At 54.5% G+C, this 13,151-nt stretch overlaps 1 protein-coding gene across 1 annotated transcript; it reads left to right on the top strand.

The window, feature by feature from the left end:
- The first annotated feature begins 11,414 nt into the window (after positions 1-11,414).
- On the top strand, positions 11,415-12,383 carry LOC142068875 (olfactory receptor 11A1-like). Its single transcript, XM_075119001.1, has one exon. The coding sequence runs from the start codon at positions 11,415-11,417 to the stop codon at positions 12,381-12,383; it is 969 nt and encodes a 322-aa protein (XP_074975102.1).
- The last annotated feature ends 768 nt before the right edge of the window (positions 12,384-13,151 follow it).

Consider the following 13,151-nt stretch of genomic DNA (forward strand, 5'->3'; position numbering starts at 1 on the left):
TCAGCCACCCCCACCTTGCACTTCTCCGCTTTTACAGTCAGTCCAGCCCCCTGGAGTCAGTCCAGCACTTGTCTAACCTGGGATACGTGGTCTTCCCAGGTCTGGCTAAAGACACAGATGTCATCAATATACGTCACGGCAAAACTCTCCACCCCCCTCAGTAGCTGGTCCACTAGGCGCTGGAAGGTGGCCGGCGCTCCCTTGAGGCCGAAAGGCAGGGTCAGGAACTCATAGAGCCCCAGAGGGGTGATAAAGGCCGATTTCAGCCGGGCATCTGCATCCAGCGGCACTTGCCAGTAGCCCTTTGTAAGGTCCATGGTGGTAAGGTACCGAGCTCCTCCCAGCTTGTCTAGGAGCTCGTCAGGCCTGGGCATGGGGTAGGCATCAGATACAGTGATGACATTGAACTTCCGATAGTCCACACAGAACCAGACCGACCCATCCTTTTTGGGGACCAGCACCACTGGCGAGGCCCAAGGGCTGGCAGATGGCTGGATCACCCCCAAAGCCAGCATGTCCCGGACCTCTCTTTCCGGGTCCTGAGCAGTTTTCCCTGTGACTCGGAAGGGGGAGCATCTTATTGGCGGGTGCAACCCTGTCTGCACCAGGTGGGCAGTCAGATTAGTGCGTCCAGGCTGGTTGGAAAACAGCTGTCGGTACGGATGCAGCACCCCCCTGACCTCAGCTTGCTGGGCAGGGGTTAGCTGATCTGAGACGGGAATTGTTTCCAGGGGGGAACCAGCTCTGGTCCCAGGGAATAGATCTACTAAAGGGTCATCTCCCTGCTCCTCCCACTGTCCACACACGGCCAACACCACATTCCCCCTGGCATAATATGGCTTCATCTTATTCACATGGTACACCCGGCGGTGGTGCGCCCGGTTCGACAGCTCCACCACATAGTTTACCTCATTGAGCTGCTTGACAACCTTGAAAGGGCCCTCCCAGGTGGCCTGTAGTTTGTTCTTTCTCACGGGGATGAGAACCATCACCTGATCCCCGGTGGCATAGGTACAGGCCCGCGCCGTGCGGTCATACCAGACCTTCTGCTTCTTCTGGGCTCTGGCCAGATTCTCCCTGGCCAGGCCCATGAGTTCAGCCAGTCTCTCTCGGAAGATCAGGACGTACTCCACCACTGACTCTCCATCGGGAGTGGCCTTCCCCTCCCACTCATCTCTCATCAGGTCCAGGGGGCCCCTCACCCTCCTTCCATATAACAGTTTGAAAGGCAAAAATCCGGTAGACTCCTGGGGCACCTCCCTGTACGAGAACAGCAGGTGAGGTAAGGACTTGTCCCAATCCTGCAGGTGCTGGTTCATAAAGGTTTTCAGCATCATCTTTAGCGTCCCATTGAACCTCTCCACCAGCCCATTGGACTGGGGGTGATAAGTTGAGGCCCAGTTGTGCCGGACCCCACATTTCTCCCACAAGCACCGGAGCAGGGCTGACATGAAGTTGGACCCTTGGTCTGTCAAGACTTCCTTGGGGAACCCCACCTGGCTGAAAATGGTCAGGAGCGCATCTGCCACCGTGTCTGCTTCAATGGAAGCTAAGGGCACGGCCTCGGGGTAGCGGGTGGCAAAATCTACCACCACCAGAATGTATTTCTTCCCCGACCGGGTCGTCTTGCTGAGAGGCCCCACGATGTCCATGGCCACCTTCTGGAAATGCTCCTCTATGATGGGCAAAGGGCTCAAAGCCACTTTCCCCTTGTCCCGGGCCTTCCCCACCCTCTGACAGCGGTCACAGGATCGGCAATACTGCCGGACGGTGGTAAAGACCCCGGGCCAGTAAACGTTCTGTAGCAACCTCTGCCGGGTGCGCCGGATTCCCTGGTGCCCTGAGAGGGGGATGTCATGGGCCAGGTACAGTAGTTTGCTGCAATACTTCTGGGGGACCACCAGCTACCTCCTGATCCCACAGGACTCTACTTCCTTGTGGGAGCCCATTCTCGGTACAGGAACCCCTTCTCCCACAGGAACCTCTCCTGGCAACCTCTCCTCATGGTCCGTCCCACACTGAGGTCGGCCAGGTCCCTGAGCTTCCGCAAGGAGGGATCTTTCCTCAACTCGGCCTGGAACTCAGCGGCTGGGGAAGGGATGGGGACCGGTTCCCTCTCATTGGCCGGGTCTGAGGCCACAGCCTCTCTGAGGCGTGCCCCTCGGCGCTCCCTCCCCACCAGGGTAGGGTCCTGCATCTCCAGTGTGGTACCCTCCCCAAGGTCAGGGCGCAGTGCCCCTCGCCGGCTCTGGCTACGGGTCACAACCAGGGCGGTCTGGGGCTTGCTTGGCCAGTCCTCTAGGTCTCCCCCCATCAAAACCTCAGTGGGCAAATGGTGGTGTACTCCCACATCCTTGGGGCCCTCCTTGGTTGCCCATTTCAGGTGTACCCTTGCCACGGGCACCTTAAATGGGGTCCCGCCCACCCCTGTCAGGGTCAGGTAGGTGTTGGGCACCACCCGATCTGGGGCCACCACCTCGGGCCGGGCCAGCGTCATCTCCGCGCCCGTATCCCAGTATCCATTGACCTTCCTCCCATCCACCTCCAGGGGAACAAGGCACTCTCTCCGGAGGGACAGCCCTGCGCCCACCCTGTAAACCGAGCACCCTGAGTCCAGAGCATCCAGCCCTCTGGCGGAGCTGGCCTGGGGTACTCTTCCCTCCTGAGCAGGTGGTAAACTGGCAGCCCCCCTTGCCTGAGTCGTCTGCTCCTCGTCCAGCTGGGTCCCTACTCAGTTAACCCTGGGTAGGTTGGGTCTGCTCAGTCTGTCCCTTAGCCTGGGGCACTGGGTCCGTACGTGGCCTCTCTGGCCACAGTGATAGCAGCTCAGGTCACGTTGGTCCCCTCGAGCGGGTCGGAGGGGCCCAATGCCAGGCGTTCCCCTTGGGAGGGGGTTCTCCCTATTTCCCCGCTGGGAGAAATGGTGACTCTCATGGTGACTCTCTCTCTGCATCGGGGGGGGGGGATGTTCTTTTGGGACTCCTCCCTGCTATCCCCTGACCAACTGTTCACAAACTCATCGGCCAGCTGCCCTGCGTGCTGGGGGTTCTCTAGCTTTTTGTCCACCAACCATAGCCTCAGGTCGGAAGGGCACTGTTCATACAGTTGCTCCAGTACAATTAGGTCAAGCAGGTCCTCTTTAGCTTGGGCCCCAGCTGTTCACTTGCGGGCATATCCCTGCATCCGGTTGACCAGTTGTAGGTATGTGACCTCAGGCGTTTTACGCTGACTCCGGAACCTTCTCCGGTACATCTCGGGGGTCAGCCCAAACTCACGGAGCAGGGCCTGTTTGAACAGTTCATAGTCCACTGCCTCCACCCCTGTCATTCGGCTGTACACCTCCATGGCTTTGGGGTCCAGTAAGGGGGTGAGAAACTGGAGCCTGTCTGCAGGGTCAACCCTGTGCATCTCGCAGGCATTCTCAAAGGCCGTCAGGAAGCTATCTATGTCCTCCCCCTCCTTCCGCTGGGCCAGGAAGCACTTATCAAAGCTCCTTGCAGTCTTGGGTCCCCCCTCACTCTCCGCAGCTGGGGGCCCACTGCTCCTCAGCCTGGTCAGCGCCAGTTCATGCTGTCTTTGTTTCTCCTTCTCCTGACGTTCATGTTGACGTTGTTTTTCATGATCCTCCAGCTCCCTCATTTTCATCTCCCTCTCCCATTCCAGCCGCATCCGCTCCAGGGATGGGGAGCTCCGCCGGGAGGATCCCCTGCTGGCTGCCGGGGTCAGGGTGCCCTCAGTATTCGCTGGGCTTCCCCCAACCCCTCCCACAGGCATAGGTAGGAAGGGTCTCAGGATGTCCTCGGCAGCAGTCTGACCCCTACCAGCGCGGTCAGGCCCCAGGGCCTACACTGCATCCACCAGGCGGCTTCCCTCAGGGACAGGGATCGGGTCATCCAAGCGATCCCTCTCCTCCAACTGGGCAATCAGCTGTTCCTTAGTAGACCTCCCAATGCGCAGCCCCCTCTGCCTGCACAGCTCCTGGCTCAGGTGACAGGCTCTCAGGTCTCCCATCCCCAGGGCACATTCCCAGGTCAACACTCCCCACTCCCTGTTGCGTCAAATTGTCACAACAGGCTAGACAACTAAGGCACTGAGAATGGAGGCAATTCCCAAAGGTAACCCAGCCTTGGCGTAGCTAGGAATACTTTCACCCAGCCACCAACTTGAGCATCAGGGCAACAATCCCATAGAGTGGATTTAGATTCCTTGCCCATTGAGCGCTACCCGGCTCCATCCTTAGCTAGGCCCTGACATTCTCTGGCCACCCAGATACATTCCTAGCTAGGCCCTGACGTGCTCTGGCCGCCTGGATCCATCCCTAGCTAGGCCCTGATGCACTCTGGCTGCCCGGATCCATCTCTAGCTAGGCCCTGACGTGCTCTGACCAGCCAGATACATCCCTAGCTAGGCCCTGATGTGCTCTGGGTGCCTGGATCCATCCCTTGCTAGGCCCTGACGTGCTCTGGCTGCCCGGATACATCCCTAGCTAGGCCCTGATGGGCTCTGGCTGCCCGGATATATCCCTAGCTAGGCCCTGATGTGCTCTGGCTGACCGGGTCCATCTCTAGCTAGGCCCTGACTTCTGGCTGGATGTTCAGTGTATGTCCATCACTGGAGACCTTATCATGCCACTGAAGCTTTCGGTGACTGTGTGACTGCTGATCATACAGTGGCAGTGCTTGGTAAACCCCCTTCGGCATTTGTTGGTCATCCAGCCTAACAATATGTCTGTACCAAGAAAGCTGCCAGAACCGAACCGGTGCGGATGGAGGCAGTTGCTGGATTTGGCTACAAACATCCTCATTCCTGATTTCGTCCTGCCACTTGATACGGAGCAGCTGACGTATGTCAGGGGACTGTTGCCCCCTTACTAACATTCAGTGGGGGTGTTTTAGTTGTTAGCTCCCAGTACTAAAAAGGGGGAAGGGTCGATGGGGAATCAGAACCCTGAGACTGACAGCCCCCAGGAACAATGGGGAGAGGCCAATGCTCCAGGTCAGCCTGAATGACAGGGCAGGCAGGCTAATCAGGGGGTCAGGAGGCCAGGGAGGTCCTGTCCTCCATGGAAGCTGGAATTGCCTGTGTCGGACAGAGTGGGGCTGAGCTAAGGGGAAAGCAGGGGCCCAAGCTGAGCTGGGGAGCAGAGCTGTGCCAGATCCAGAGAGAGCAGACCCTGTCCTGGGAGCAGAGCTGCAGCCCAATGCCAGAGGCACAGCCCAGAGAGAGCAGACTTGCCCTGGGAGCAGAGCTGCAGCAATCAGAGCCAGAGGGGCCAAAGAAATCTGATGAGGTTCAACAAGGATAAGTGCAGGGTCCTGCATTTAGGACGGAAGAATCCAATGCACTGCTACAGACTAGGGACCGAATGGCTAGGCAGCAGTTCTGCGGAAAAGGACCTAGGGGTGACAGTGGACGAGAAGCTGGATATGAGTCAACAGTGTACCCTTGTTGCCAAGAAGGCCAATGGCATTTTGGGATGTATAAGTAGGGGCATAGCCAGCAGATCGAGGGACGTGATCGTTCCCCTCTATTCGACATTGGTGAGGCCTCATCTGGAGTACTGTGACCAGTTTTGGGCCCCACACTACAAGAAGGATGTGGATAAATTGGAGAGAGTCCAGCAAAGGGCAACAAAAATGATTAGGGGTCTGGAACACATGATTTATGAGGAGAGGCTGAGGGAACTGGGATTGTTTAATCTGCAGAAGAGAAGAATGAGGGGGGATTTGATAGCTGCTTTCAGCTACCTGAGAGGTGGTTCCAAAGAGGATGGTTCTAGAGTATTCTCAGTGGTAGAAGATGACAGGACAAGGAGTAATGGTCTCAAGTTGCAGTGGGGGAGGTTTAGGTTGGATATTAGGAAAAACTTTTTCACTAGGAGGGTGGTGAAACAGTGGAATGCATTACCTAGGGAGGTGGTAGAATCTCCTTCCTTAGAAGTTTTTAAGGTCAGGCTTGACAAAGCCCTGGCTGGGATGATTTAATTGGGGATTGGTCCTGCTTTGAGCAGGGGGTTGGACTAGATGACCTCCTGAGGTCCCCTCCAACCCTGATATTCTATGATTCTATGATTCTAAGCAGCCCAGGAGCTGGAGGCAGAGCAGCAGCAGCCATGCAGAGACCGAGTGGTGGAGCTGGGGCTGGAGCAGTCCGGAGCTGGGTGCGGTGAGCAGCTGGGGAGAGCGAGGGGGACCCTGGGCAGCGGGCCCAGCACAGGGAGACGCCTCAGCCAAGGGGCTGTGCAGGCCAGACTTGGATCGTAACCCCGACAGGGCGGGGGCGACGCTAGGAAGAAGGATCCTACCACTTAGAGCCTGAGAGCACGTGGCCACCAGCAGAGCAAGTGTCCAACCCACGGCATCCCTGCAGCACAGCCAGGGTCTGAGAAGAAGGCCTGGGACTTACAAGGGACAGACTGTGAACGGCCCTGACGTTCCAGAGACACTTTTTGTGATGTTCCCTGCCACAGAGCGGGCTGATGTGTTTCCTTTAACCTTTCCCATTTTCTCTTATTCTTTTTAAAATTAATTGTTGATGAAATAACTTGCATTTGCTTTATCTTGTATGTAATGGTCAGTGGGTCAGAGAAGTGCCCAGTGCAGAGAGAGTACCCCAAAGTGGGGATACCCTAGCCCCTGTCCTAGGTGACCACAGCAGGGTTGGGGGTCGAGCCCCCCAGAAATCCTTGGCCCAGCCTTGTTGGGGTTACAAGGACTCTGCCAGACAGGAGAGAAGAAGGGGAGTCCTCAAGGGCAGGGAAGCCACTGGGTAAAGGAAGTGGGAGCGAGGACTCAGATCCTTTAGCTAGCCCACTTCACCGGGGTCGTGCAGAAGCCAGGAAAGTTCCCCACAATAGTGGGACTATTCCCCCGCTTAAACGTAGACAACGAGAAACAAAAACCATTTTTCCGCCACTTCTCAGCCTGCCCCAGAGCCCTGGTTTCACAGTGGTACAGCAGAGTTGGTGTAACCGCGGCTCTATATATCTCTAGCTATGCCAGAAGCTGGATGTCATAACGTCCGCACGGATATCACTGAGATGCCCAGAACATGGCAGCAGCCGCTGATGTATGAGAGAGCGTCCACATCTTTTGAGCATCTTCCAGCCCCATCTCTGATGACAGCTGCTCCCTGCTAAATGTCCGGTCCACACAGGTTAATAGTGAGGTGCTTGTGATCTGGAGCTGGAGGGTGCTTGATGGTAACAGTAATGAAGTTTACTTTTATCCACCCACCCTGCCACAGCTGCACCCTGTCCCTGATATGGGCCTTATTGGCACCCTCCGGCTGGCTCAGAATGGACTGAACTAAAATCCCAAAGCAGAACCTCAGCCCCTCTGAAACTGGTGCTATGAAGTCTGATGGAAAATGGTTCCACTGGCCATTATCTGAGCCATTCTGCTGTAGAAGGCAGTGGGGCCAGATTCTGAGCTCAGCTACCCAGCCACCCCCGTGTCATTCTGCGGACATCCCGTTGTCACTTGGATTGACAGTCTCATCACGTTCGGTAACACAGGTTAAAATCCTATCAGCTGGTCAAATTTCAACATAACCCAACCAATCCAGCGTGTCTGGACAGACCCCCATGTAGACAACAAGGTTGTATGGGAGGGGGTCTCAAGGAACCTTAAGACCCCAAGTCCCCCATTAACTTTCAATAGGGCTGGGATTTTAATTGGATTTGGGTGTCTAACTCCCTTAGGCTGGAGGGTCTCACAGTTCATTGCTAACTGGGGCTGGGGTGGCCGCAGGGCCGGGGTGAGACTGCTGTCTAGACCTGTCCTTGAGGGCCTGGGCGTGGGGTGCTCAGACACCCCTCTAGTGTGAGGAGAGCAACACACGTCCCATTGACTCTCACCCGGCACGTATGGGTTCCATTTCGAAGGATTTTTTAAATTTAAAAATATCATTATGTATTTTTTTATTTTATGCTTTTAAATGTTGTTTTATATTCTTTTAATTGATTTTTAATTTATAAAAAGAAAAGGAGGACTTGTGGCACCTTAGAGACTAACCAATTTATTTGAGCATAAGCTTTCGTGAGCTACAGTGCTCAAATAAATTGGTTAGTCTCTAAGGTGCCACAAGTACTCCTTTTCTTTTTGCAAATACAGACTAACACGGCTGTTACTCTGAAACCTTTTAATTTATATTTATTTTATACTCTGGCCAGCTCCCTCCAACCTGGGCCCCTCACCCCCACCCCAACTCAGGCCAGCTCCCTCCAACCTGGGCCCCTCACCCCCACCCCCATTCTGGCCAGCTCCCTCCAGCCTGGGCCCCTCACCCCCGCCCCAGCTCTGGCCAGCTCCCTCCAGCCAAAGCGAGTGTCAATCTAAGTGATGGGGGTGACCTCAGAAGGATGCCGGGGGTGGCTGGCTGGCCACAGTGACTGTACAGCAAGCAGAGTTGCTCGGAAAATTGTCACTGGAACAATTGTTCATCTGCCTTCCCAGCCCCAGCTTCAGAGGGGATGGGACCCAGTTCAGTCCATTCTGGGCCAGCCAGACGATGCCAAGCAGGGCCCATGTTGGGGACAATGTGAAGCTGCCAAATTGTGGCTAGATTGCATCGTTGGAGCCCTCTGTGGCTCACCTGGTCCGCACACTGGTGCAGAGGAAGCCACAAAACCATGGAGCAAGTGGTGGTTCTCCCCCCTCTGGGCAACCAGCAAGGAGCAGACCCTGTGATCTTCAGGTCTCCTGAACTTTACCCCCTTGGGGTAACACTGCCGAGACCATCCGGAGTCTGACCTCAGGCAGACAAACAACGCACAGTCAACCTGTGGAACTCATTGCCAGCGGATGTTGTGAAGGCCAAAAGTATAACAGGGTTGAAATAAGGACTAGGTAAGTTCATGGACGGTGGATCCATCAATGGCTATTAGCCAAGAGGGTCAGGGACACAACCCCATGCTGTGGGTGTCCCTGAATTTCTGACTGCCAGGAGCTGGGACTGGATGACAGGGGATGGATCACTTGCAACTGCCCTGGTCTGTTCATTTCCTTTGAAGCACCTGGCACTGGCCACTGTTGGGTGACAGGACATTGAGCTAGATGGACCTTTGGTGTGACCCCGTATGGCTGTTCTTATGATGTTACACTGTTTAAACATGGAACAAAGCATCAATTCCCCTCTGCAGGGAACCCAGAGCATCGCCAGCAGCAGTCCCAGGGGAGATCCCAACAGCAGTGGCAAGGCCCAGGGGGGAGCTTCTTTCGCTGATAAACCCGGCAAGAACCCAGAGCAGGAGGCACTAAGGGTCTGTGTGATGCCAGCAATCACCCTGGGCAGTGAGAGGTTCCCGTCCCAGCAGCCACAGGTAGGGGGCTGCCAGGAACTGAGCTACGAAGGCTGACTGACACCAGCCCCAATCCCTGGCCACGGAGAGCACGCTGCTTCATGCTGAGGATTGAAGGTGAGTGTCACTAGCCTCGGGGCAGATTTCAGGTCCTTACGCCTATGCAGCCCTTGGTCTGAGACACCCCCTTGTGCAGTGTCCTCACATGCTGGGAGCTCTGCCGGAGGAAGGACTTCAGAGTTGATTGCTTTGTGGTTTGCACCTAGAGACACGGATGGATCATAAGGAGACCCAGCTCTCATCTCTGCCCTTAGACATCCCTCTGTCTCTCCTCCCCGCACCCGCTTGCGCTCTGGCTGGCTGTCCCCTCTCTCCTCTGGACAGCTCATTTTTTGCTCAGGGACCCTCAGGTTCTCAGCTGCTTCTCAGCTGCCTCTCCAGCCTTTCCTGGGGGGACAGATTCCGATGCACCTTCCCAGCCCAGTACTGAGATGTTTCGTGTCTCCTGCTGAGAGTCTCCTCCGTGGCTTTCCGTGGGAGCAGAGAGGGTATCAGCATTTTGTGGGGGGTGCTGAGCTTCCCCAGGAAAGGGGTGTACGTTAGAACTGCACAGAACGGAGACTGGAATCCTTACAGGTCAGGAAGCAGCGCTCCCTGTGTCTGTGTCACAACCTTTGCCCGAGCACTGACTGCTCTCCCTTCATGTCCCCCAGCGCGTGGGGCCCGCAGCTGTTAGGGCCCCAGCCTGTGACGGGAGACCTGGGGTCCCTTCTCTGCTCAGCCGCAGCCTTGCTGGGCGACTTTGAGTCATTTTGGATCATGTTTTGAAAGGTATTTAGGCACCGAGTGGGATTTTCAGAAGCACCCAAGCTCCCAATGTTAAGTCACAAGAATGGCGTGAAGATCAACAGGTTACAGATTGCGAGGAACTCGGACACGGCAGTAACGGGGGCGGATGAGTACCAGGCACAGGCAGACTTTCCATTCTCCCCCCGTATCTCCCACCCCAGGCCCCGGTACTGCTGCAGTGAGAGAGCGGCTGGCAGGGCTCAGTTAGGGGGTCCCTGTGGCAGCTGGGATACGGCACCAACTCTGCCTGCAGTTCAACACAGCGCCCTCCGAGCCGGGAATTGTTACTAATTGTTGGGTGTTTACACAGCACCCAGCGCAGTAAGGACCTGATCCCCTGCCATTGCCACAACACAATCAGTGACGGACAGCCAGTAATTAATAGTTAACAGTCATAGCTGGTAATTCGTTGTCAGCAGCGTCAGTATCTCTGGACCAGTCATACTGTGCTATGAAGGAGAGGAGCCTGCGTGTGCGACTGCCCCGAGGGTGGTTTGATTTGTGCCTGGTCATGGCTGGAGGCAGAGTCACTTTCCCGTCTGTGCTGTGGGTCAGCAACACTCCCTCTTCTCAGGCATGGCCATGGTGCCACCTCCCTCCTGCCCTTCCCCGGGGCAGCTCGTGGGTGTGACCATGGCCCCCATCACAGCACGGGTAGGGGCTACAAAGGGCGAGAAACCCAGCATCAGCTCCCAGTGTGGTGCTGTGGGCCTTGGGCTGATGCTGTCCTTGGCTGTATAAAGAGGGGAGCAGAGAACAGGAGCAGGGGGCGGGTTTCATCTGCAGAGAGCCCTGGTGACACCGATGCTGGAATACCGTGTGCAGGGCTGGGGCCATGGTGTAAAACAGACGTGGAGAGGTTGGGGAGGCTGCAGAATAGAGCCAAAAAACCAGTTTTGTGGAGACGTGACTTGAGTAGAGGTCTCAATATCTCCGTGGCGAGAAACCACTGGTTCCCAAAGGGCTCTTCCATTTCCCAGGGACAGGCACAGCTAAAACCAAGGGCTGGGCGCTAGACCGAGACACACGACAATGGGAAATAAGGCGCAGTCTGCTGCCAGGGCGGGTGATTATCTATTGGAACAAAGCACCAAGGGAAGTGGTGGAGTCTCCAGCTCCTGAAGCATTTTCTCTGGTGTGAGAGAATATAAACCCAGCTCTCCATTTGCAGTGGGAACTCTTAGGGGATCAAATGATGGCTATCGACTGAATTTCCTGGTACAGCCAAATCTTTCGATGCTCATTACTTTTTCCCTGTCACAGGATGCACCTCATGGAGAAAGGAGAAGGGGAAAATCAAACGTCCGTCACGGAATTCATCCTCCTGGGGTTTGGGGATCTCCCCGAGCTGCAGATCCTTCTCTTTCTGCTTTTTCTAGTGATCTACATTGTGACCATGGCTGGGAACATCCTCATTGTTGCGCTAGTTGTGGCTTATCAGCACCTTTACATCCCCATGTACTTCTTTCTGGGGAACTTGTCCTGCTTGGAGACCTGCTACATCTCCACCATCCTGCCTAGGATGCTGGCCAGTCTCCTGACTGGGGACAGAACCGTTTCTGTGGAGGGCTGCATGATACAATTGGTTTTATTTGGTTCTCTGGTAACTACAGAGTGTTATCTCCTGACAGTGATGTCTTATGATAGGTATTTAGCCATATGCAAACCGCTACACTATGGCACCCTTATGAATGGCAGGCTGTGTCTCCAGCTAGCAGCTGGGTCTTGGATAAGTGGATTTGTAGTTTGTAGAATATTCATGTGTCTTATGCCACAGTTAATTTTCTGTGGCCCTAATGAAATTGACCATTTCTTTTGTGATCTCACCTCACTGATTCAACTCTCCTGCAGCGACACCAGCCAGATCACCCCACTTATTTATATATTTTCCTTCCTAGATGCAGTTTCCCCTTTTCTCTTAACCCTGGCTTCCTATATTTGTATCATTGTGACCATCCTGGGAATCCCATCCACCACCGGGAGGCAAAAGGCCTTTTCCACCTGCTCCTCTCACCTCATTATGGTGGCACTTTTCTATGGGACCATAATGATTGTCTACATGCTACCGAAATCTGGTACCTGGACAGCCCTGAACAAAGTGTTCTCCATCGGCCACACAGTCGTGACTCCCCTGGCCAATCCGCTCATCTACAGCCTGAGAAACAGAGAGGTCAAGGAGGCCCTGAGAAACGCTGTGAGGAGAGCTGTGACACTTACAAAGAATCCAGACTAGTTGAATGAAATGAGGGTCAATCCATTGGGTTTCTGTTGTCAAAGCAGCAGGGCCAAATGACCCTGATACAAACGTGCTGTATGAAAGACATGCTTGTGCACATACCTATTTGTAAAGAACAGAGACGTTTGAAAATATATTTGGGGGGGAGGGGTTGGCAGAAGATTTTGACTTTTCATTAAGGACCCAAAAACCTGGAAAATGAAAAAGTTTTGTTTTTTGGCAGGCAAAATTTAAAACTTTCCAGCTGGAAACTGGAAAAAATAATTGGCTGTGGTGTTTTCAGGTTCCTGGCCAAAAGAAAAAAAATCAACATCTGCGAGGGAAGGAAACATTTCCCATGAAAAAATTGTTTAAGCAAAATTCAATTTTGTCTGGGAATTTGCTGTTACTGAAAAGCTGTCACCAGCTCTGATAAATAGTAAGTGAACGGACCAGGAGCCAGGAGCTGGTGCTCAAGAATCTGTATAGTTGTTCATGGGCTTTGTAGGACCAATGCGAGTTGCTGTTGCACACTGCAGACGGCCTTCCTCTGTTCAGCTCTGTATGTGGAGTTCTTAACCAGCCCCTTCTCTGTCGCACTGTAGACTCCCTGCCGACGTTTGAGGTTTATGGTTTATTACTAGCTTCAGAGGAACAGCCGTGTTAGTCTGTATTCGCAAAAAGAAAAGGAGGACTTGTGGCAAAAGGTGCCACAAGTACTCCTTTTCTTATTACTAGCTTGTCGCTCTTTCCAGAGAGGAATGGTCCATGCCCCAAGGAGATCAC

The sequence above is a fragment of the Caretta caretta genome, chromosome 13, assembly GCF_965140235.1.
Source record: "Caretta caretta isolate rCarCar2 chromosome 13, rCarCar1.hap1, whole genome shotgun sequence".
Classification (NCBI taxonomy): Eukaryota; Metazoa; Chordata; order Testudines; family Cheloniidae; genus Caretta; species Caretta caretta.

What these genes read in the sequence shown, in the direction of transcription:
- LOC142068875 (XM_075119001.1), top strand. Translation starts at nt 11,415, where the DNA reads ATGCACCTCATGGAGAAAGGAGAAGGGGAAAATCAAACGTCCGTCACG.